Source organism: Oncorhynchus keta, chromosome 26 (genome assembly GCF_023373465.1).
Source record: "Oncorhynchus keta strain PuntledgeMale-10-30-2019 chromosome 26, Oket_V2, whole genome shotgun sequence".
NCBI lineage: Eukaryota > Metazoa > Chordata > Actinopteri > Salmoniformes > Salmonidae > Oncorhynchus > Oncorhynchus keta.
In genome coordinates, this window is record NC_068446.1 from 27,971,083 (window position 1) to 27,993,773 (window position 22,691).

Consider the following 22,691-nt stretch of genomic DNA (forward strand, 5'->3'; position numbering starts at 1 on the left):
CCTCTACCTTTCTCTCCCCTCTCTCTCCAGATGAAATCCTGAGACTAGTGAGGTCCGGCAGCCCGACAATCTACCCACTCGTCCCCATCACCACCTCCTTTCTCCAGACAATTTCCATTCCTCACTTCAATCATCAACTCATCCCTGACCACTGGCTGTATTCCCCTCTGACTTCAAAATGGCCAGAGTCGCTACCCTCCTCTAGAAACCAACACTATGTACATTTTTTACAGGTATCCCTTCTTTCTTTTATTTCTAAAACAATTGAGCGTGCCGATCTTATTGAACCAACCAGTCAGGCTTCCAGACTGGTTACGCCACCGAGAATGCTCTCCTCTGTGTCATGGAGGCTCGCCGCACTGCCAACACTGACTCTCTCAGTTCTCATCTTCCTAGATCAATTCGCTGCCTTAGACACCGTGAACCATCAGATCGTCCTCTCCACCATCTCAAGGCTACGCATCTCACACTCCTGGATTGCATCCTACTTGGCAGGTCGCTCCTACCAGGTGGCGTGGAGAGGATCTGTGTCTGCACCACTTGCTCTCACTACTGGTGTCCCCCAGGGCTCGGTTCTAGGCCCTCTTTTCTTTTTACACCAAGTCACTCAGCTCTGTCATATCCTTACATGGTCTCTCCTATCATTGCTATGCGGATGACACAACCATTTTTCTACTTCCCCCTTCTGACACTCATGTGCGTGCCTCATCTCTGCGTGCCTGGCAGATATCTCAGCATGGATGTCAGACCACCACCTCAAGCTCAACAAGACAGAGCTGCTCTTCCTCCCAGAGAAGGTCTGCCTGCTCCAAGACCTCTCTATAACAGTTGACAACTCCACGGTGTCCCCCTCCCAAAGTGCAAAGAACCTTGGCTTGACCCTGGACAACACTCTGTCGTTCTCTGCAAACATCAAAACAGTGACTTGCTTGTGCAGGTTCAGGCTCTACAACATACGTAGAGTACGACCCTACCTCACACAGGAAAGGGTGCAGGTCCTAATCCAGGCACTTGTCATGTCCCGTCAGAACTACTGCATCTCGCTGTTAGCTGGAATCCCTGCTTGAGCCATCAAACCCTGCAACTTATCCAGAATCCTGCAGCCTGCCTGGTGTTCAACCTTCCCATGTCTGGACACTCCACTGGCTGCCAGTCAAAGCTCGCATCCACTACAAGACCATGACACTTGCCTACGGAGCAGCAAGAGGAACTACCCTTTCCTACCTTCAGGCTCTGCTCAAAACCTACACCCCAATCCAAGTACTCTGTTCTGCCATCTCTGGTCTCTTGGCTCTCCCACCCCTACGGGAGGGCAGCTCCTGCTCATTCCAGTCCAAGCTCTTCTCTGTCCTGGCACCACAATGTTTGAACCAGCTTCCTCCTGAAGCTAGGACAGCAGAGTCCCTGCCCATCTTCCAAAAACATCTAAAACCCTACCTCTTCAAAGAGTATCTTAAATAATCCCCCTCAATATATTACCTTTCATAAACTAAAATGTACTTACTATAATTGAGATATGTGGTTGTCCCACCTAGCTATCTTAAGATGAATGCACTAACTGTACATTTCTCTGGATAAGAGCGTCTGCTAAATGACTAAAATGTAAATGTCACTCATTCCACCTACTTCCCACCTCCTGACATCACCTAGCCACTAACAAGTGCATCTCTATTAGGACTGCGAATCAATGCGTCAGGCATCGCAATCCGGGCCTCACATAGAGACCCATCCTGTGTCACTACACCCTAAAAGGTGAGATAGGACAGCTAAACAATATCAAAAGGACAAAAACTTTGTTAAAACCAAGTAGTAACCTATCAGAATGCCTCTATACTGGCATTCATCACACAGTTAACAATGAGCGGTGCAGTCCCGAGTGGTACACACAGTGCACACTATGAAATAATGGAAACAAAGAAGACATCACACAGCTCCTGTCAATCAATCACATAGATTAACACTGACACAGGAGCCGATCATTCATCACCGTTAGACAGGACATCTCAGTCTCGCTCTCTGTCCAGGCTCCCATCTCCCTCTAATAGGAAACATACAGGCGCCACAGGAAAGGAAAGAGTCGATAACAAATCTGAATACTGATGGGGGCTGGAGTCACTCTTCCTACCGGCGCAAAACCTCTTCATGTGGAGAGGGGGGACGACGGCTGTCTCGCTCTGCCACAGACATCTATATGGCAACACTGTCCCACTACACATCCATAATAGTCCATAGGGGTTTGGGGGAAGTGCCAGAAAGGGAAGGCCACAAGCTGCTACTGGAAGGGATGCTGGGAGAGGGAGCACTAAGAAATGGGGTCTGATTAGGGAAAGGGGATGTGGGAATAGAGAATTCAGAGTCTAAACTCATCGACTTCAATTCGTTCCCCCATGTTTGGTCCTGTTCAGTCTCCCACCACCACTCCCAGCCCATCCAGTCGGGTGTCTGAAAACGTATGCACTCACTACTGTAAGTCACTCTGGATAAGTGTGTCTGCTAAGTGACTAAAAAAATCAAATGTGTCCCTTCCAGGCATAGTGCCCTTGTCCCGGGAGTCACAGGGTGACCTTGCTGAGGCGCAACGACAGGCTGGAGCGCTGCTGGGCGCGGGGGAATGTGGAGGCGTAGTGACTCCTCAGTTGGACTGACCGCCCAGCAGTGCCTCGCACACGCAGCAGGAAGTCAAAGTTGGCTGAGGTGTTCATGGCGTAAAACACATTGGCGGTGTCTGGAATCACCAGCTCTGGAAAAGGAAGGATTTTTCCCACAATATCACAAGTCAGTAATTACAAATGAGAGTATGAAAGACTGAGTGTGTGATATTTGAGTGACAGGGAGAATATTTGTACCTCTTTCGTCAGAGATGACCTGCACCAGCTCGTATCCCTCCCCAGGCTCACTCTCCAGGTTGTGTTTGGCCACGGCTCTAGAGATCACTGCTGGAGTCTTATCCTGACTCGTCAACTGGGGAGGGAACAACACCATGTACCAATCAAAAACCACTAAAAGGGTTCCATACATTTATTCAAAATGTCTTGGCCATCTGAATCAAAGTACTAATCTCCTGCTGAGACGTACCATGATGCTCTTGTAGAGGTTGCCGTTGCCCTGCTGCAGGCTGACTCTGATGATGCAGGCGTCCTGAGCCTGGGTGTTGTAGGCAGGGGGCAGGGGAGAGGAGGGAGACATGGGCGTCAGGGAGTCCAAGCGATGGTGCATGCAGGGTGGGCCAGGGAGGAAGGGTGAGACCGGGGTCACAGGAACACTGGCTGAGGCCAAGGTAGTGTCCATGGAGTGGAGAGAAATGCAATAGCAAGACTCGGACACCTGGACACAAACAGATACATTAGTTAGCACACAATGCTGACATAATTACAACAAGTACTTTATACCTAGAATGATTTACACATGATGGGAAAACAAAATGTGACAATACAGAACAAAGTAAATGTAATACATGGAGTGTGTAAATCCCTCACCAACTTAGCTAGTAAAACATACTTGAAGTAATATAACAATAGGTGGGTGTTAGTGCTTTACCTTGTTCTGCTGTGCATCTGAAGTGTGTATAGGTGTCATGCCTAGGCCCTCGCTGTCTGAAGGGCTGGAGTCACTGGACGACACACTGACTGAGTCCACGCTCTCCCCTGAGCTGCCAGTAGGGGGCGACCGAGGTGTTTCCCTCACTGGGGAACAGCCTGCTGAGTCTGCACCTTGGAACAGTCTGGTGACAGAGGGGAAATGGTCAGGTTAAAAAAAAAGAACAAATGGGTCAGATAGATCTAACATCACACTGATATAACCGTTTCCTGTTAAAACAGAACAAATATTATGTCAAAGGCGAAGGTTCCAAATCTGATAGTCCTAGGAATTCTACAACAATACCAAGTCTATATTTCAGGGTAGATATCTTGTAAATCTAAATGTAAAGTACAGTATCCTTCATTTTTTAATTCCTCCAGTGTGTACTTACAGGCTGAGTCTCTTAACCATGCTCTTGCGAAGTTTGGGTAAGGTTGGACTGCTGTCTCCGACCCCTTCAATGTCACAAGACATAGCATGGCTACAGGAGATGAACAGAGAATCATTATGACGTCACTGCTACCAGCCTATTTAGCCTCAGCATAATGAATCAAACAATCAGAATGAAAGAGAGCAAAGCATAGAGAAAGAGCAAAACACCCGTCTCAACGTCAACAGTGAGGAGGCGACTCCGGGATGGTGGCCTTCTAGGCAAAGTTCCTCTGTCCAGTGTCTATGTTCTTTTGCCCATCTTAATCTTTTCTTTTTAGCAGCCAGTCTGAGATATTACTTTTTATTTTTTTATTTTTTTATTTTATTTTTTTATTTTTAACCAGCCCTTTCAAGCTTAACATCCTTATCATTTATCGCCCTCCAGGTCCCCTCGGAGAGTTCATCAATGAGCTTGATGCCTTGATAAGCTCCTTTCCTGAGGACGGCTCACCTCTCACAGTTCTGGGCGACTTTAACCTTCCCACGTCTACCTTTGACTCATTCCTCTCTGCCTCCTTTCCACTCCTCTCCTCTTTTGACCTCACCCTCTCACCTTCCCCCCCTACTCACAAGGCAGGCAATACGCTCGACCTCATCTTTACTAGATGCTGTTCTTCCACTAACCTCATTGCAACTCCCCACCAAGTCTCCGACCACTACCTTGTATCCTTTTCCCTCTCGCTCTCATCCAACACTTCCCACACTGCCCCTACTCGGATGGTATCGCGCCGTCCCAACCGTCGCTCTCTCTCCCCCGCTACTCTCTCCTCTTCCATCCTATCATCTCTTCCCTCTGCTCAAACCTTCTCCAACCTATCTCCTGATTCTGCCTCCTCAACCCTCCTCTCCTCCCTTTCTGCATCCTTTGACTCTCTATGTCCCCTATCCTCCAGGCCGGCTCGGTCCTCCCCTCCCGCTCCGTGGCTCGACGACTCATTGCGAGCTCACAGAACAGGGCTCCGGGCAGCCGAGCGGAAATGGAGGAAAACTTGCCTCCCTGCGGACCTGGCATCCTTTCACTCCCTCCTCTCTACATTTTCCTCCTCCGTCTCTGCTGCTAAAGCCACTTTCTACCACTCTAAATTCCAAGCTGCCTCTAACCCTAGGAAGCTCTTTGCCACCTTCTCCTCCCTCCTGAATCCTCCTCCCCCTCCCCCTCCCTCTCTGCAGATGACTTCGTCAACCATTTTGAAAAGAAGGTCGACGACATCCGATCCTCGTTTGCTAAGTCAAACGACACCGCTGGTTCTGCTCACACTGCCCTACCCTGTGCTCTGACCTCTTTCTCCCCTCTCTCTCCGGATGAAATCTCGCGTCTTGTGACGGCCGGCCGCCCAACAACCTGCCCGCTTGACCCTATCCCCTCCTCTCTTCTCCAGACCATTTCCGGAGACCTTCTCCCTTACCTCACCTCGCTCATCAACTCATCCCTGACCGCTGGCTACGTCCCTTCCGTCTTCAAGAGAGCGAGAGTTGCACCCCTTCTGAAAAAACCTACACTCGATCCCTCCGATGTCAACAACTACAGACCAGTATCCCTTCTTTCTTTTCTCTCCAAAACTCTTGAACGTGCCGTCCTTGGCCAGCTCTCCCGCTATCTCTCTCAGAATGACCTTCTTGATCCAAATCAGTCAGGTTTCAAGACTAGTCACTCAACTGAGACTGCTCTTCTCTGTATCACGGAGGCGCTCCGCACTGCTAAAGCCAACTCTCTCTCCTCCTTCTAGACCTATCGGCTGCCTTCGATACTGTGAACCATCAGATCCTCCTCTCCACCCTCTCCGAGTTGGGCATCTCCGGTGCGGCCCACGCTTGGATTGCGTCCTACCTGACAGGTCGCTCCTACCAGGTGGCGTGGCGAGAATCTGTCTCCTCACCACGCGCTCTCACCACTGGTGTCCCCCAGGGCTCTGTTCTAGGCCCTCTCATATTCTCGCTATACACCAAGTCACTTGGCTCTGTCATAACCTCACATGGTCTCTCCTATCATTGCTATGCAGACGACACACAATTAATCTTCTCCTTTCCCCCTTCTGATGACCAGGTGGCGAATCGCATCTCTGCATGTCTGGCAGACATATCAGTGTGGATGACGGATCACCACCTCAAGCTGAACCTCGGCAAGACGGAGCTGCTCTTCCTCCCGGGGAAGGACTGCCCGTTCCATGATCTCGCCATCACGGTTGACAACTCCATTGTGTCCTCCTCCCAGAGCGCTAAGAACCTTGGCGTGATCCTGGACAACACCCTGTCGTTCTCAACTAACATCAAGGCGGTGGCCCGTTCCTGTAGGTTCATGCTCTACAACACCCGCAGAGTACGACCCTGCCTCACACAGGAAGCGGCGCAGGTCCTAATCCAGGCACTTGTCATCTCCCGTCTGGATTACTGCAACTCGCTGTTGGCTGGGCTCCCTGCCTGTGCCATTAAACCCCTACAACTCATCCAGAACGCCGCAGCCCGTCTGGTGTTCAACCTTCCCAAGTTCTCTCACGTCACCCCGCTCCTCCGCTCTCTCCACTGGCTTCCAGTTGAAGCTCGCATCCGCTACAAGACCATGGTGCTTGCCTACGGAGCTGTGAGGGGAATGGCACCTCAGTACCTCCAGGCTCTGATCAGGCCCTACACCCAAACAAGGGCACTGCGTTCATCCACCTCTGGCCTGCTCGCCTCCCTACCACTGAGGAAGTACAGTTCCCGCTCAGCCCAGTCAAAACTGTTCGCTGCTCTGGCCCCCAATGGTGGAACAAACTCCCTCACGACGCCAGGACAGCGGAGTCAATCACCACCTTCCGGAGACACCTGAAACCCCACCTCTTTAAGGAATACCTAGGATAGGATAAAGTAATCCTTCTCACCCCCCTTCCCTTAAAAGATTTAGATGCACTATTGTGAAGTGGCTGTTCCACTGGATGTCATAAGGTGAATGCACCAATTTGTAAGTCGCTCTGGATAAGAGCGTCTGCTAAATGACTTAAATGTAAATGTCTTTGAGACTCTGCCTAGAAGGCCAGCATCTGGGAGTCACCTCTTTCTTCACTGTTAACGTTGAGACTGGACTGGTGCACTTCACAAAATAGATTGCATCATGAGGCTGGAAAATGATGTGGATATATTGAAGTAACATCTCAAGACATCAGTCAGGAAGTTAAAGCTTGGTCGCAAATGGGTCTTCCAAATGGACAATGACCCCAAGTATAGTTCCAAAGTTGTAGCAAAATGGCTTAAGGACAAAAAAGTCAAGGTATTAGAGTGGCCATCACCAAGCCCTGATCGCAATCCCAAAGACAAATTGTGGGTAGAACTGAAAAAGCGTGTGAGCAAGGAGGCCTACAAACCTGACTCAGTTACACCAGCTCTGTCAGGAGGAATGGGCCAAAATCCACCCAACTTAATGTGGGAAGCTTGTGGAAGGCTACCCGAAACGTTTGACCCAAATCAAAAAATGTATAGGCAATGTTACCACATACACTCAATTAGTATGTAAACTTCTGACCCACTGGGACTGTGATGAAAGAAATAAAAGCTGAAATAAATAATTATCTACTATTATTCTGACATTTCACATTCTTAAAATAAAGTGGTGACCCTAACTGGCCTAAGACGGAATTTTTACTAGGATTAAATGTCAGGAATTGTGAAACACACACACACACAGTGCCTTCAGAACATATTCACACCCCTTGAGTAATTCCACACTGCTGTGTTACAGCCTGAATTTTTTTTTTTTTTTTTTAATACCCCAAAACATGTTTTATTTTAGCAAATTGATTTAAAATGAAATGCAGAAATATCTAATTCACATAAGTATTCACACCCCTGAGTCAATTATTTGTAGAAGCACCTTTGGCTGTGATTACAGCTGTGAGTCTTTCTGGGTATGTCTCTAAGAGATTTCCACACCTGGATTGTGCAATATTAGACTATTATTAGTTTTGAAATTCTTCAAGCTCTGTCAAATTGGTTGTTGAACATTGCTAGACAACCATTGCCAAGGTTTTTCAGGTAGATGTATTTTTTTTAAACTAACTAAGCCACTCAAACATCCAGTGTAGATTTGGCCTTTTGTTTCAGGTTATCGTTACTGGATTTGCCCCAAACATTACTTTTTGTCCTGAAAACAAAGTGTTATTTGCTTCGCCAATTTTTTTTGCAATATTATTTTAGTGCCTTGGTCTTTGCGGTTGTATCTGTGTTTGACATTCACAGTTTGACTGAGGGACCTTACAGATAATTGTATGTGTAGGGTACAGAGATGAGGTAGTCATTCAAACATCATGTTAAACTCTACTATTGAACACAGAGGGAGTCCATGCAACTTATTATGTGACTTGTTAAGCAAATCTTAACTGCTGAACTTCTTTGGGCTATCCATAACAAAGGGGTTGAATACTTATTGACTCAAGACACTAAAGGTTTTCATTTTTAATCCATTTCTAAAAAACATCATTCTACATTGACATTACAGGGTATTGTGTGTAGGCCAGTGACCACATTTGTTTTTTGCATTTGAATCCATTTTAAATTCAGGCTGTAACAACATGTAGAAAAAGTCAAGGGTTATTAACACTTTCTGAAGGCAACGTGTACATATAGTGTGAATGATTGATGTTGTTTTTACCTCTCCTCCTCGCTGTGTTGAGGCTGGTTCTTGAACCAGCGCAGGAAGCCATCATCAGCACTAAGACAGTAGCTGTTACACGCAGACTGCAGCAGCTTGATCTGAGCGATCACCTCAAACTCCTGAATAAGAGAGTCAGAGAGATCAAGGTCAGTCATATCAATAAAGCTGACTACTAACAATGACTTGTCCCCTTTACCTAATTAGTGGTTTAGAACAGGTTAAAGATAACTCACCCTTCGCCTCTTCTCAAAGTTGATTAGCCCCCCCTGCAGACAACAAAGTGACAGTGTGACAGACTGAACGCAGATACACCACAAAAGTATGTGGACACCCATTCAAATTTGTGGATTCGGCTAGTTCAGCCACACCCGTTGCTGACAAGTGTATAAAATCGAGAACACAGCCATGCAATCTCCATAGACAAAAATTGACAAATTGAATGGCCCGTACTGAAGAGCTCAGTGACTTTCAACGGTCATAGGATGCCACCTTAACAACAAGTCAGTTTGTAAAATGTCTGCCCTGCTAGAGCTGCCCTGGTCAACTGTAGGTGCTGTTATTGTGAAGTGGAAACATCTAGGAGAAACAACGTCTCAACCGCAATGTGGTAGGCCACACAAGCTCACAGAACATGACTGCCGAGTGCTGAAGCGCATAGAGTGTATAGAGAGGGGGTGGCAGGTAGCCTAGTGGTTAGAGAGGGGGAAGCAGGTAGCCTAGTGGTTGGAGAGGGGGTGGCAGGTAGCCTAGTGGTTAGAGAGGGGGTGGCAGGTAGCCTAGTGGTTAGAGAGGGGGGGGCAGGTAGCCTAGTGGTTAGAGAGGGGGTGGCAGGTAGCCTAGTGGTTAGAGAGGGGGAGCAGGTAGCCTAGTGGTTAGAGGGGGGCAGGTAGCCTAGTGGTTAGAGCCAGGGGGTGGCAGGTAGCCTAGTGGTTAGAGAGGGAGTGGCAGGTAGCCTGTTGGTTAGAGGTTAGGGGAGTGGCAGGTAGCCTGGTTAGGTTAGGTTAGAGGGAGTGGCAGGTAGCCTATTGGTTAGAGAGGGAGTGGCAGGTAGCCTAGTGGTTAGAGAGGGAGTGGCAGGTAGCCTATTGGTTAGAGAGGGATTGGCAGGTAGCCTATTGGTTAGAGAGGGATTGGCAGGTAGCCTAGTGGTTAGAGAGGGTTAGAGAGTGGCAGGTAGCCTAGTGGTTAGAGAGGGATTGGCAGGTAGCCTAGTGGGTTAGAGAGGGAGTGGCAGGTAGCCTAGTGGTTAGAGAGGGAGTGGCAGGTAGCCTAGTGGTTAGAGAGGGAGTGACAGGTAGCCTAGTGGTTAGAGAGGGAGTGGCAGGTAGCCTAGTGGTTAGAGAGGGAGTGGCAGGTAGCCTAGTGGTTAGAGAGGGTTAGTGGCAGGTAGCCTATTGGTTAGAGAGGGAGTGGCAGGTAGCCTATTGGTTAGAGAGGGTTAGAGAGGGAGTGGCAGGTAGCCTATTGGTTAGAGAGGGAGTGGCAGGTAGCCTAGTGGTTAGAGAGGGAGTGGCAGGTAGCCTAGTGGTTAGAGAGGGAGTGGCAGGTAGCCTAGTGGTTAGAGAGGGAGTGGCAGGTAGCCTAGTGGTTAGAGAGGGAGTGGCAGGTAGCCTAGTGGTTAGAGAGGGAGTGGCAGGTAGCCTAGTGGTTAGAGAGGGAGTGGCAGGTAGCCTAGTGGTTAGAGAGGGAGTGGCAGGTAGCCTAGTGGTTAGAGAGGGAGTGGCAGGTAGCCTAGTGGTTAGAGAGGGAGTGGCAGGTAGCCTAGTGGTTAGAGAGGGAGTGGCAGGTAGCCTAGTGGTTAGAGAGGGAGTGGCAGGTAGCCTAGTGGTTAGAGAGGGAGTGGCAGGTAGCCTAGTGGTTAGAGAGGGAGTGGCAGGTAGCCTAGTGGTTAGAGAGGGAGTGGCAGGTAGCCTAGTGGTTAGAGAGGGAGTGGCAGGTAGCCTAGTGGTTAGAGAGGGAGTGACAGGTAGCCTAGTGGTTAGAGAGGGAGTGACAGGTAGCCTAGTGGTTAGAGAGGGAGTGACAGGTAGCCTAGTGGTTAGAGAGGGAGTGACAGGTAGCCTAGTGGTTAGAGAGGGAGTGGCAGGTAGCCTAGTGGTTAGAGAGGGAGTGGCAGGTAGCCTATTGGTTAGAGAGGGAGTGGCAGGTAGCCTATTGGTTAGAGAGGGAGTGGCAGGTAGCCTATTGGTTAGAGAGGGAGTGGCAGGTAGCCTATTGGTTAGAGAGGGAGTGGCAGGTAGCCTATTGGTTAGAGAGGGAGTGGCAGGTAGCCTAGTGGTTAGAGAGGGAGTGGCAGGTAGCCTAGTGGTTAGAGAGGGAGTGGCAGGTAGCCTAGTGGTTAGAGAGGGAGTGGCAGGTAGCCTAGTGGTTAGAGAGGGAGTGGCAGGTAGCCTAGTGGTTAGAGAGGGAGTGGCAGGTAGCCTAGTGGTTAGAGCTTTGGGCCAGTAACCGAAAGGTTTCTAGATCGAATCCACGAGCTGACAAGGTATAAAATTGGTCGTTCTGCCCCTGAAAAAGGAGTATACCCACTGTTACTAGGCCGTCATTGTAAATAAGAATTTGTTCTTAACCGACTTGCCTAGTTAAAAAGGTCAAATAAAAATAGTCCGATAAACATATAATTTAGTTTATTCTGACTGTTCTTTGGAATTTTCTAAACGGATGAACAATTCCAAATTGAACTCTGCATGGTGATGAATTACAGCCACAACATCGACTTCGTGAGTCGGCCTCGTTTTAATGATTCTGATGAAAATACGCTCTGTGGACCCTATGTTTAGGGAGGTTATGGCCTAGGCTAACCAATTCTAAAAAGGCACTAGCAGTTCTCAAAGTAGAGGAAAACAGACGTGACACAATTATTCCAAAACAGCAGCTCATTGTTGTCCATTTTGAATTTGTGATAAAACTGTCATCATTTGGCAAGGAATGTAGCTTGTGTATCCCCACCGTCCCACTGTTATTATAGGCATTTATTTCTGTAGGCCTAACAGGAGATGTGTGTGGAAACTCAGCATGTGTGTGGAAACTCAGCATGTGTGTGTATAGGGAGCGGTCTGAATGCAATTGAGGGAGTGAGACACTGAGGGGAATGGGAATTTAGGGAGAAGAACTGTGTGATGCTTGCCTTGGTTTTTTTTTTTTGTGCCCCACAAATGCACATGTACACATGGACACAAAGCAAATTAAGACAAAATAGCATTTGTTTTTCTGGGACAGGCCAAAGCACATTCCACCAAATAGTTTTACAATATTTGAAGAAAAAAAAAAATCTCTAGTTAAAGATCTGGTTTTGACGTCCATTTGAGTGCCAATCCCTACAACACACAGGAGAATTCTACAACCAAACAGAAGGAGTAGGATGATAATAAGGTTCACCTCTACTAGGTCTGACAGGGCCGTATCTAACATGGTCAGGTCTGTGAGGAAGGTGCCCAGGTAAGGTATCGTCCCCTGCATGGCACCCTGGGAGGAGAGACAGAGCAATGGTTCAAAATCATACCGATACATCAGCAGGCACAGCCAAGCGTATCTCACTTTGACTCCCCTCCTGAAACGGAAACAAACTGGGCCTCAAACTGCCAGTGGCGCCATCGCTCACCATTTCCTTCTGCAGCTGGAGTCGTTTGCGAGTGCGTTTCTGGTGCTCCTTAGCACAGCCTTCCAGATTGGCAAATTTAGAGGTGCCCTCCTGTAGGGGAAAAAAATAGATTGATTGTAGTAGTGATTCGACATTCACACAATCACTACGCCAAAAACCAAACCCTCTCATATGATGGTATTAACAGAGCAGAGTCTCACCCTCATCAGCAACTCTCGGCTAGTCAGGTAGTTGTTGTGATCTGAGAAGATGTCTGATAGCTCTTCAAACGTAGACATGCTGTCTCTGGGAGAATTACATAGAGAAAGGTTAGAACTAATTGGGAATGCATAGGAATTCTATCACATGAGGTGTGACTACGGCTGCTGGTTATTGTCATGCAAAAGAGCTCCGGTCTCCAGGCCTCCATGCATACAAGCCGATAATGCAGACCTTTGAAACATCTACGTTTTAAAAAGTAGAATAAATAAATGTTATATACACCATCACAATAAATCCATTTATTTTACGCAGGTCTAAAGAAACATTATGATATGAATAGTTGATTTTTTTTCAGAGGAACAGAATATGAGTTGGTCTACTGTATGTAATCTGGCTATGCACCATGATATAGGCTGGAGGCTTGTTCATTTAGCAGATACGATATGCTTATAAGTCCCGTGACATCATTTTATAGGCTATTATATGATTTTGTAGTAAGAATAAGAACAGAAAGGATATTTTTCCCACTCCGGCGTGAGTGCGCGTATGAAGTGACTATGTTGAGCGTAAAAGTGATGATTTGAAACAGGTCGCATATGCTAGATTTAGAGATATTTGGCAACTTTAGTTGTTAATGATACAATCCTCAGAATGTCTTAAAAATCTAAACTTACTGGGCTGCATGAGGTGACTATAGGCTATTGATGATTTGAGAAAGAAGCAAAAACAGTTTGCGCTCTGTTTGTCTCAGGCTGCTGGACATGCAGTTTTCAAATCAAATTTTAAATTTGTCACATGTGCCAAATACAATAACACCTTACCGTGAAATGTTTACTCACAAGCCCTTAACCAACAATGCAGTTCAAGAAATAGAGTTAAGAAAATATTGATTAAACAAAGTTTAAAAAAAATATTTTTTTTGAAAAGGAACAAGAAAATGACAACAAAAACGAGGCTATATACAGGGGGTACCGGTTCAATGTGCGGGGGTACAGGTTAGTCAAGGTCATTTATAAAGTCACTATGCATAGATAATAAACAATTACTCTCAATTACTCAAATCTTATTACATCTTAGTTTAGATTTAGAATGGCCTATTATCAAATGAGCAGGAACAGGAACAGGGACAGGGACAGGGACAGGAACAGGGACAGGAACAGGGACAGGGACAAAAATACATGTCATCCATATGCCCTGAAATAATGAATGGAGTCCGTTTTCCCACTGGTTTGTTTTTCAGGCTCCTCCAGTTATTCCACTCCATGCATCAACCACTGTTTGAGGAGCATGCAGCCTCTTGCCGCGCGACAGGTGATAATTCTGCCCAAACTCTCCAACCCTGTTCCTCAATTTACCCAGTGCTTCATTTGGAAAACATAGTGAAATCGGTTTAGAAACATCAATAGTCAAATGTTTTCACAACAAAACATATTTCATTGAACTGTTGACAGCACCTCTCTCTTCGCACAGGAGAAAAGAAGGAAGGAGAGGAGATGGAAACTCCCGATGGTGAGATATTCTGTAGCTAAAGGTAATGTGTCAGCCTATTCATTATGAATGTATAGAATATGCCCTATTACTAGGCAATGAATCAACAGCATCACCTATGCCTATATGCCAGCATTACACCGCCCTGCATCCCACTGCCTCTGAAGCTAAGCAGGGTTGGTTCTGATCAGTCACTTTTTCCTCTGGTCTAAAAAAATTCTATATAATATCCCAGGGCAGTGAATGGGGACATTACCCTGTGTAGGGTGTGGGTTTCCAGGTGGGATGTTAAATGGGTGGCCTGACTCGGTGGTCACTAAAGATTCCATGACACTTATTGTAAAAGTAGGGGTGTTAACCCCAGTGTCCTGGCTATATTCCATGGCCACCTAATCATCCCCAGCTTTGAATTGGTTCATTAATCCCCTGTAACAATTATTTGCTGTAAATTAGACTCAACGGTCACATGGAATTTTAATGCGGTCATGACTCATGACTGCCAGTAATAAAGTCACTGCAACATAATGACTAATCATTATGTATCCAGGTTGTGAAAGAAAGACTCACTTGGGCACCCAGGACCAGGCCCTCTTCAGTCTGTAAAGTGGGTTGGACTGCAGTGCAGACACAATGGCACGGAGAGAGGAGAAGTTCTTAAGCACGCGACACTCCTGAGCGATGTCTATCCAGCGCTTGATGACCCGTGCCCTGAGGAGCGGGCGGATCTGTTGTCGGTGCAGTATGGTGCTGACCACACACGCTGCCACAGCGTTGAACTGGGTGATGGTGGCACGGATGGTGGGAGCACTGTGCTTGTTCTGTTTCTTATCCCTCTGGGACCAGATGGAGCCCAGGCAGTGGTGAGGAATCACCTTCTTGAACAACAACTGGAAACAGACAAACAATGAGACGATTAGTATTAAAACACATAACTTTATTTATCCTGCCTTGTTCCAATCCAACCTGGCAACCCATACTCCCACACAGACTCTCTCCCTCAGCCTTTCTCTTACCGCATCCATATAGGTCAGCTGGTCGGCCACCAAGTCTGCATCAAATGACAGGAATCCTTCCTGGACCTCAATCTCTACTCCCTCATCCTCAGCCAAGCAGAAGGAGCTGTTGCCGTGGAAACCACCAGAAAAACCTATCAGGAGTAGGAGTAATGATCAGATTAATGATGGAAGGCCAAACAGAGAGAAAGGTATTTAGAGAGAGAAAGGAAGGAAAGGAAGAGATGCACAAAGATAAAAAGACTAAAGCATTGAGAGAGGATAGCAGAGGTGGGACCAAGTCATTGTTCTACAAGTCACAAGTAAGTCAAGTCTTAGAACTCAAGTCAAGACAGGCAGGGCCGAGTCAAGTCTCAAGTCAAGACCAACAAGTATCAAGTCAAGTCTCAAGTCCTAAACAAGTCATAATGTGCTCTTCATAATGTAATACCATTTCATATTTTTAACAATAGTAGTAGTTAGGATATTACATTTATGCCAATCATGAATGCTTTAAAAAATATATTATTTATTACTTTCCAAATACATTTTATATTTCCATTGAAATACAAGGGTAGCCATAAGAAAGACCCCCCCCCCCCAATAGTGATCGACTATCGAGGATCGCTATGAGGAGCATTCAGGCGATGTAGGCTTGTACACAATCGTCCAACCTTAACACACAAACTGTGTGTGGTTACAGTAGGCTAACATATGTCAATGGCTTTAGGAACAGCAGTAATCAGTTGTAGCTCAATCTTGGGTGCAATGATCACGTTCCCGCACTGACTGACTGTGGGGAGGCTCATTGATTTAATGTTACATTAGCCAACATGCAAACACTGGCATGGTTATGAATGATATAGCCGTCGGCTATATTAGCCACAACTTACCGTTCTTTGTGCAGCTTCAAATGTCAAACAGAGTTGGAAGTTGTTGCGCCTCCGTCTGCCCTTTTCTTCCCGCATGTTTTGCAAGTTGCAATCCGTTTTTTGTTGATACAGCTTCGTCTTTATATCAGAAAATAATCACTTTGTGTATCATCTTTCCAAGGGCTCCGTCTGAATTCACTCGCCAACGTTCCTCTGCACTGCCACATGCAACCTTTTCTCAACTGGCACAATTTGATTGGCTGCTGTCCGATTCAAACTGTAATCCGTTAAATGTAGAGTTGATGTGCTGCACACTTTTTTAATAGCATGATTTTTAATATTTGAGTTTAGGGAGGGTATCAAGTCAGATCGAGTCAAAAGGCTCAAGTCCAAGTTAAGTCACGAGTCATTGGTGTTAAAGTCAAAGTCGAGTTGCAAGTCATCATATTTGTGACTCGAGTCTGACTCAAGTCCAAGTCATGTGACTCGAGTCCACACCTCTGGAGGATAGAGTACTAATTAACTAGATATCTTACTGTTCACCCACCCTCTGAGTCTACATCCAGACTGGCCTCAGCCTTCAGCTGCTCCAGTAGACTCTGGGCTTTACGCATGGGCTCCGATCCAGGCAGGGCCCTCTGTAGGTAGGCCATCACCCTGTGGAGGCAGGGGTAGGATGGAGGCTCCTGGAAGTCCTCTGGACACTGGTCCAGCCAGACTCGCAGGATGGAGACCAGGGCACTGAGGGGGATGATGGGGGCAGAGTGTCAGGGAGGGTTGCTGGGAGCAAGCTGCTGCTGCTGACAGAGAGCATGGCAGACTGGGGAGCTACAAAATAACAATAACTGTGCTTGAATCCATATGGAAAGACAGACAAGACTAAGTAAAAAGCAAGCAGGAGACGTTGAGAAATCTTACGTTCGAACAGCCCCTTTGGTTTCAGAGGTTCTACATTGCTCAGTCTGTTCTTCACTATCCTCTGGAATTCCATACCTGAGAGAAAGACAAAACAAAAAAGAATTCAGCAACACTATCTACCATCAGTCTAAAAGCAGTGAGACCAGTAAGTCTCCTCAGCCTCTTCATATAGAGCAGTAGTGTTCTTCAACCTTGGTTCTGGAGAGCCACAGTCTATACACACTTTGTCCCAGCTCAACACTTACACATACGTGACTTCATCAAAATCATGTTGATTATTGAACCAGTTGTTATAGCACTATGACTGGGACAAAAGCCTGCACTCACTAGGTCCCACCAGGATCAGCTGTTGTCAGCTCCTGCTATACACTCTAGCCACCATGGGCCCCCAGCCCAGAACCAGACGTACTTGTCTAGCAGCAACTGCAGCACGGTGTGCATGCTGGCGAAGGCGCGGTATGTGGACAGGAAGATGTTGGTGTAGGTGAGGTCATTGTCCCCAAATGCAGTCAGCAGGGTCTCCACCAGACGCTCCAGCGTTCCCGCCCGGATACTCCGGATCTTACAGGTTTCCAACTGGTTCACAGTGTGGCCGGGAGGCAGCCGGTCCCCATCCGCCTGCGATGCGACAAGATGGAAAGAACCAGGGATATTAGAACGATGAGAATTGGGGAGAGGGAGATGGAGGGACAGATGGAGAGGCGTTGAGACAAAGGGCACTTTATATTGAATTCCAAAGATGTGTCCGAGTATGGTGTCTGATGGGAAGAATGAGGGGAGTGAAGAGAGTGAAAGAGAAAAGGAAGGGAGAACTTGGTGCTGCTTGCATGCTACAACAGGAAACTCACCAATCTGTGCCCCTCCTCCACCCCGTCCACTGGCTCAAAGAGGGAATTTTTAATTTTTAAATTTTATTTCACCTTTATTTAACCAGGTAGGCTAGTTGAGAACAGGTTCTCATTTGCAACTGCGACCTGGCCAAGATAAAGCATAGCAGTGTGAACAGACAACAGAGTTACACATGGAGTAAACAATTAACAAGTCAATAACACAGTAGAAAAAAAGGGGAGTCTATATACATTGTGTGCAAAAGGCATGAGGTAGGCGAATAATTACAATTTTGCAGATTAACACTGGAGTGATAAATGATCAGATGGTCATGTACAGGTAGAGATATTGGTGTGCAAAAGAGCAGAAAGGTAAATAAATAAAAACAGTATGGGGATGAGGTAAGTAAAAATGGGTGGGCTATTTACCGATAGACTATGTACAGCTGCAGCGATCGGTTAGCTGCTCAGATAGCAGATGTTTGAAGTTGGTGAGGGAGATAAGTCTCCAACTTCAGCGATTTTTGCAATTCGTTCCAGTCACAGGCAGCAGAGAACTGGAACGAAAGGAGGCCAAATGAGGTGTTGGCTTTAGGGATGATCAGTGAGATACACCTGCTGGAGCGCGTGCTACGGATGGGTGTTGCCATCGTGACCAGTGAACTGAGATAAGGCGGAGCTTTACCTAGCATGGACTTGTAGATGACCTGGAGCCAGTGGGTCTGGCGACGAATATGTAGGGAGGGCCAGCCGATTTAGAGCATACAAGTCGCAGTGGTGGGTGGTATACGGTGCTTTAGTGACAAAAGGAGGCTTTGTTGCGGAATAGAAAGCAGACTCTTGATTTGATTTTCGATTGGAGAAACAAAGAGGACAGCATTTAGTCAAACTCACTAGCTCTTTACTCTCAGTCAGCACTGCTCTCTGGCAAACATCTAGCCACTGGAAATGTACCGACTGCCGAGTAGCAAAAATATACATTCACACAATTTGCATTTGTATAACATTTCTTCTGATGGTACCCTATGGGCAATGCCACAACAAACAAAGCACCAGTGTGGCTCACCGTTTACATTATCTTTCTTTCCCACTAAATAAATGAGGGGATTACAATCAACAACAACAGAAAGACAACATCTTGCTTACTCATATGACTCATTTCAGAAAACTAGGTGTATGTCTTGTCACTACTTCACAGGAGAGGCATTTGAATGTAAACATTCATATTTTTAATCAAAATTGCTTTTCTGGGAAAAATGCTCTCTGGAACATGTGAACTTTAATAACACACTTGTATGCCATCTGTAAATACAAATACAATGGTTAAATGATGAGCCTAGTTGGTTTAGCCTTGAAAAAAGACAGAATCTTCCCACTAGCCATGATTGGCTGAGATAATGGATATGCTGGACATGCCGAGAGGAGTTCAGATTGGTCTGCCATGTAGCATGCTTCGGTCTTTATCATGAGCTGCTCAGTATGTGTAGGTAATCCTTTATTTGTTTCCTCCCTAATTTCGTGGTATCCAATTGGTAGTTATAGTCTTGTCTCATCGCTGCAACTCTCGTACAGACTCGGGAGAGGCGAAGGCCCGAGAGCCATGCGTCCTCCAAAACACATCCTAACCAAACCGTGCTGCTTCTTGACAACGCCCACTTAACCCAGAAGCCAGCCACACCAATGTGTCGGAGGAAACACCGCACACCTGGCGACCGTGTCAGCGTAAATGCATCCAGGCCCGCACAGGAGTCGCTAGAGCGCGATGGAACAAGGACATCCCTGCCGGCCAAACCCTCCCCTAACCTGGATGACGCTGGGCAAATTGTGCGCAGCCCCATGGGTCACCCGGTCGCGGCCGGCTGCGACAGAGACGGGACTCGAAACAGGATCTCTAGTGGCACAGCTAGCACTGTGATGCAGTGCCTTAGACCACTGCGTCACTCAAGAGAGAGGTAATAGTTTCTATCGAGTATTTTGTGAAAGATATTATAAAAAAAAACTGTAAAAGTGTTGCTTATGCACTCCACTTTCTGGAGGACGATCGTGCCATGCCGACTCTCTTGGACTCTGAAAATGAATCAGACGAGGAAATGATGAGGAAATCCAGATTTAGGTAAAAACATTTTCATTGAACCAGACATTGTAGAGTCTTCTGATGACAGTGATGGGGAAGAAACAGTGATCAACAGTGCTGTTGTCCCGGAACAAGATGACCGAGTTTTGAAATCAGTGGAATGCCCGGTGGAAGCAGAGTATAATAGCTAGCTAGCTATTGTGGGGAGAACAAGTATTTGATACACTGCAAAATCGGGCAGTGTTTCCTACTTACAAAGCATGTAGAGGTCTGTAATTGTTATCATAGGTACACTTCAACTGTGAGAGACGGAATCTAAAACAAAATCCAGAAAATGACATTGTATGATTTAAGTAATTAATTTGCATTTTATTGCATGACATAAGTATTTGATCACCTACCAACCAGTAAGAATTCCAGCTCTCACAGACCTATTAGTTTTTCTTTAAGAAGCCCTCCTGTTCTCCACTCATTATCTGTATTAACTGCACCTGTTTGAACTCGTTACCTGTATAAAAAGACACCTGTCCACACACTCAAACCTCTCCACAATGGCCAAGACCAGAGGGCTGTGTAAGGACATCAGGGATAAAATTGTAGACCTGCACAAGGCTGAGATGGGCTAACGGACAATAGGCAAGCAGCTTGGTGAGAAGGCAACAACTGTTGGCGCAATTATTAGAAAATGGAAGAAGTTCAAGATGACGGTCAATCACCCTCGGTCTGGGGCTCCATGCAAGATCTCACCTTGTGGGGCATCAATGATCATGAGGAAGGTGTGGGATCAGCCCAGAACTACACGGCAGGACCTGGTCAATGACCTGAAGAGAGCTGGGACCACAGTCTCAAAGACAACCATTAGTAACACACTACGCAGTCATGGATTAAAATCCTGCAGCGCACGCAAGGTCCCCCTGCTCAAGCCAACGCATATCAAGGCCTGTCTGAAGTTTGCCAATGGGAGAAGGTCATGTGGTCTGATGAGACAAAAATAGAGCCTTTTGGTCTAAACTCCACTCGCCGTGTTTGGAGGAAGAAGAAGGATGAGTACAACCCCAAGAACACCATCCCAACCGTGAAGCATGGAGGTGGAAACATCATTCTTTGGGGATGCTTTTCTGCAAAGGGGACAGGCCGACTGCACTGTATTGAGGGGAGGATGGACGGGGCCATGTATCGCGAGATCTTGGCCAACAACCTCCTTCCCTCAGTGAGAGCATTGAAGATGGGTCGTGATGGGACTTCCAGCATGACAACGACCCGAAACACATATCCAGGGCAACTAAGGAGTGGCTCCGTAAGAAGCATCTCAAGGTCCTGGAGTGGCCTAGCCAGTCTCCAGACCTGAACCCAATAGAAAATCTTTGGAGGGAGCTGAAAGTCCGTATTGCCCAGCGACAGCCCCGAAACCTGAAGGATCTGGAGAAGGTCTGTATGGAGGAGTGGGCCAAAATCCCTGCTGCAGTGTGTGCAAATCTGGTCAAGAACTACAGGAAACGTATGATCTCTGTAATTGCAAACAAAGGTTTCTGTATCAAATATTAAGTCTGCTTTTCTGATGTATCAAATGTTTTAGATTCCGTCTCTCACAGTTGAAGTCTACCTATGATAAAAATTACAATAATTACAGACATACTCTGCCGATTTTACAAAGCATCAAATACTTGTTCTCCCCACTGTACATGTCTAAACAAAAGACTCTACTATGCAAGTAACCATTGCACTGTACCATTTACACCTTATGTATCCTGTGCATATGACAAACTTTGATTTTATTTGATATGGTGTGTGTTTACCAGAGACAGTATTGTGAAGAACAACTTGACCTGCACTGAAGACAAATTAGGATATAATGTTAGGCCAACGAGACAGTGTTCAAGTTCTAAAATTCTCTGGCAGAATGCCCTGCTTTGATTTTGTCACTCACAAACGTAATCTATTTTCTTTGATTAGTTCACCATTAACTTGTAAATAATGATCTTGATGTGAGTTTATATTCCTGTAAAAATTAATAAACATTTGCTAAAGTTAAGTCGTTTTCAGCTATGATATGGTCATTATTGAGCTGGCTAGACAGCTAACTTAACTCTAGCTAGCTAACAAGCTAGAAACAAACTAAACATTCTTTAGAAAGTTGCTTTTAGTTGCCTGGTTTTCTAGATTGACACACACTAAATTAATTTATAAACAAAATACTCCAGTCATGTTATTTTGGACCCCAGGCTCCAGATGTCATGCAGCCTGTCGTTTTTGTGTTTATAACAAGTTTGATGTTGGACGACAATAGAATGTTCATGATGTCACTGCGACAACTGTCCACAGACATGTGGATAAACGGAGTATAAACCAGCCTTAATCTTGAAATCGTTTTTTTTGTTTAGTACACTACCGTACTGACTTTGTTAAACACATGGCCTCACATGTGAATCCTTAAAGAGATGGGTGGGGCTAAGGCTTAAGAGGGTGTGAACGATGGTGAATGGGTGTAGACAAAAAAGAGCTCTCCAGAAGGTGTACCAAAACATTCAATAGCCATTTTCTCAGAAGTGGGGTTACAAGTTTATCAACTTTCAAAGTAGAATTACTTTCCCATTGTTCCTCATCTGTAGTGTATGATATACACTTTTCTAGCTCTGAGTCTATACTTTTATCCAATGTAAAAAATAAAAAAAAATTCAAATGTTGCTACATAAGACTGAATCGAGCTGGTAGGTCACATGTACAGAACACCCACTTACTCCCACTCACGGCCTGGATAATGCTCCAGTACTCAGATGTACTGTCATGTGTTAATGTAGCATAGTTGTACTCCTCCATATGCCTTGCTTTTACAGGATGCAACATGCAGGGAAAGAAGAATTGATGGCAGTTGGAACCGGCAAATCAGGAAATCCCATTTAGCTAAACAGTTGAGTAGGTTACTCATGAAACAGTTGTTTTTTGTATGGCCTGTGCAGGATGAGACACCCTGCGATTGCAAATTGGTATTACTGTATATCTTACAATGAAGCTGACAAGCTCTATCCACAAAACTATTGTCATACACTTTGCACAATGAATTAGCCTATAGACTTACAGTTGAA

The 22,691-nt window shown here is 46.1% G+C and overlaps 1 protein-coding gene across 2 annotated transcripts in view; it reads right to left on the reverse strand.

The window, feature by feature from the left end:
• Positions 1-240: 240 nt before the first annotated feature.
• Positions 241-22,691, reverse strand: part of LOC118359201 (ral guanine nucleotide dissociation stimulator-like 1) — a 30,350-nt gene continuing 7,899 nt past the window's right edge. For both annotated transcript variants that reach the window (XM_035737561.2, XM_035737560.2), the window contains exons 3-17: positions 17,117-17,325; positions 16,708-16,782; positions 16,337-16,530; positions 14,939-15,072; positions 14,493-14,812; positions 12,437-12,521; positions 12,237-12,326; positions 12,014-12,100; positions 8,869-8,901; positions 8,633-8,754; positions 3,971-4,060; positions 3,538-3,721; positions 3,076-3,324; positions 2,847-2,961; positions 241-2,740 (exon numbers count right to left, since the gene is read on the reverse strand). In XM_035737561.2, the coding sequence (XP_035593454.1) occupies positions 2,553-2,740; positions 2,847-2,961; positions 3,076-3,324; positions 3,538-3,721; positions 3,971-4,060; positions 8,633-8,754; positions 8,869-8,901; positions 12,014-12,100; positions 12,237-12,326; positions 12,437-12,521; positions 14,493-14,812; positions 14,939-15,072; positions 16,337-16,530; positions 16,708-16,782; positions 17,117-17,325 (2,175 nt within the window). In that variant the 3' untranslated portion in view covers positions 241-2,552. The remainder of the gene's footprint in view (positions 2,741-2,846; positions 2,962-3,075; positions 3,325-3,537; positions 3,722-3,970; positions 4,061-8,632; positions 8,755-8,868; positions 8,902-12,013; positions 12,101-12,236; positions 12,327-12,436; positions 12,522-14,492; positions 14,813-14,938; positions 15,073-16,336; positions 16,531-16,707; positions 16,783-17,116; positions 17,326-22,691) is intronic.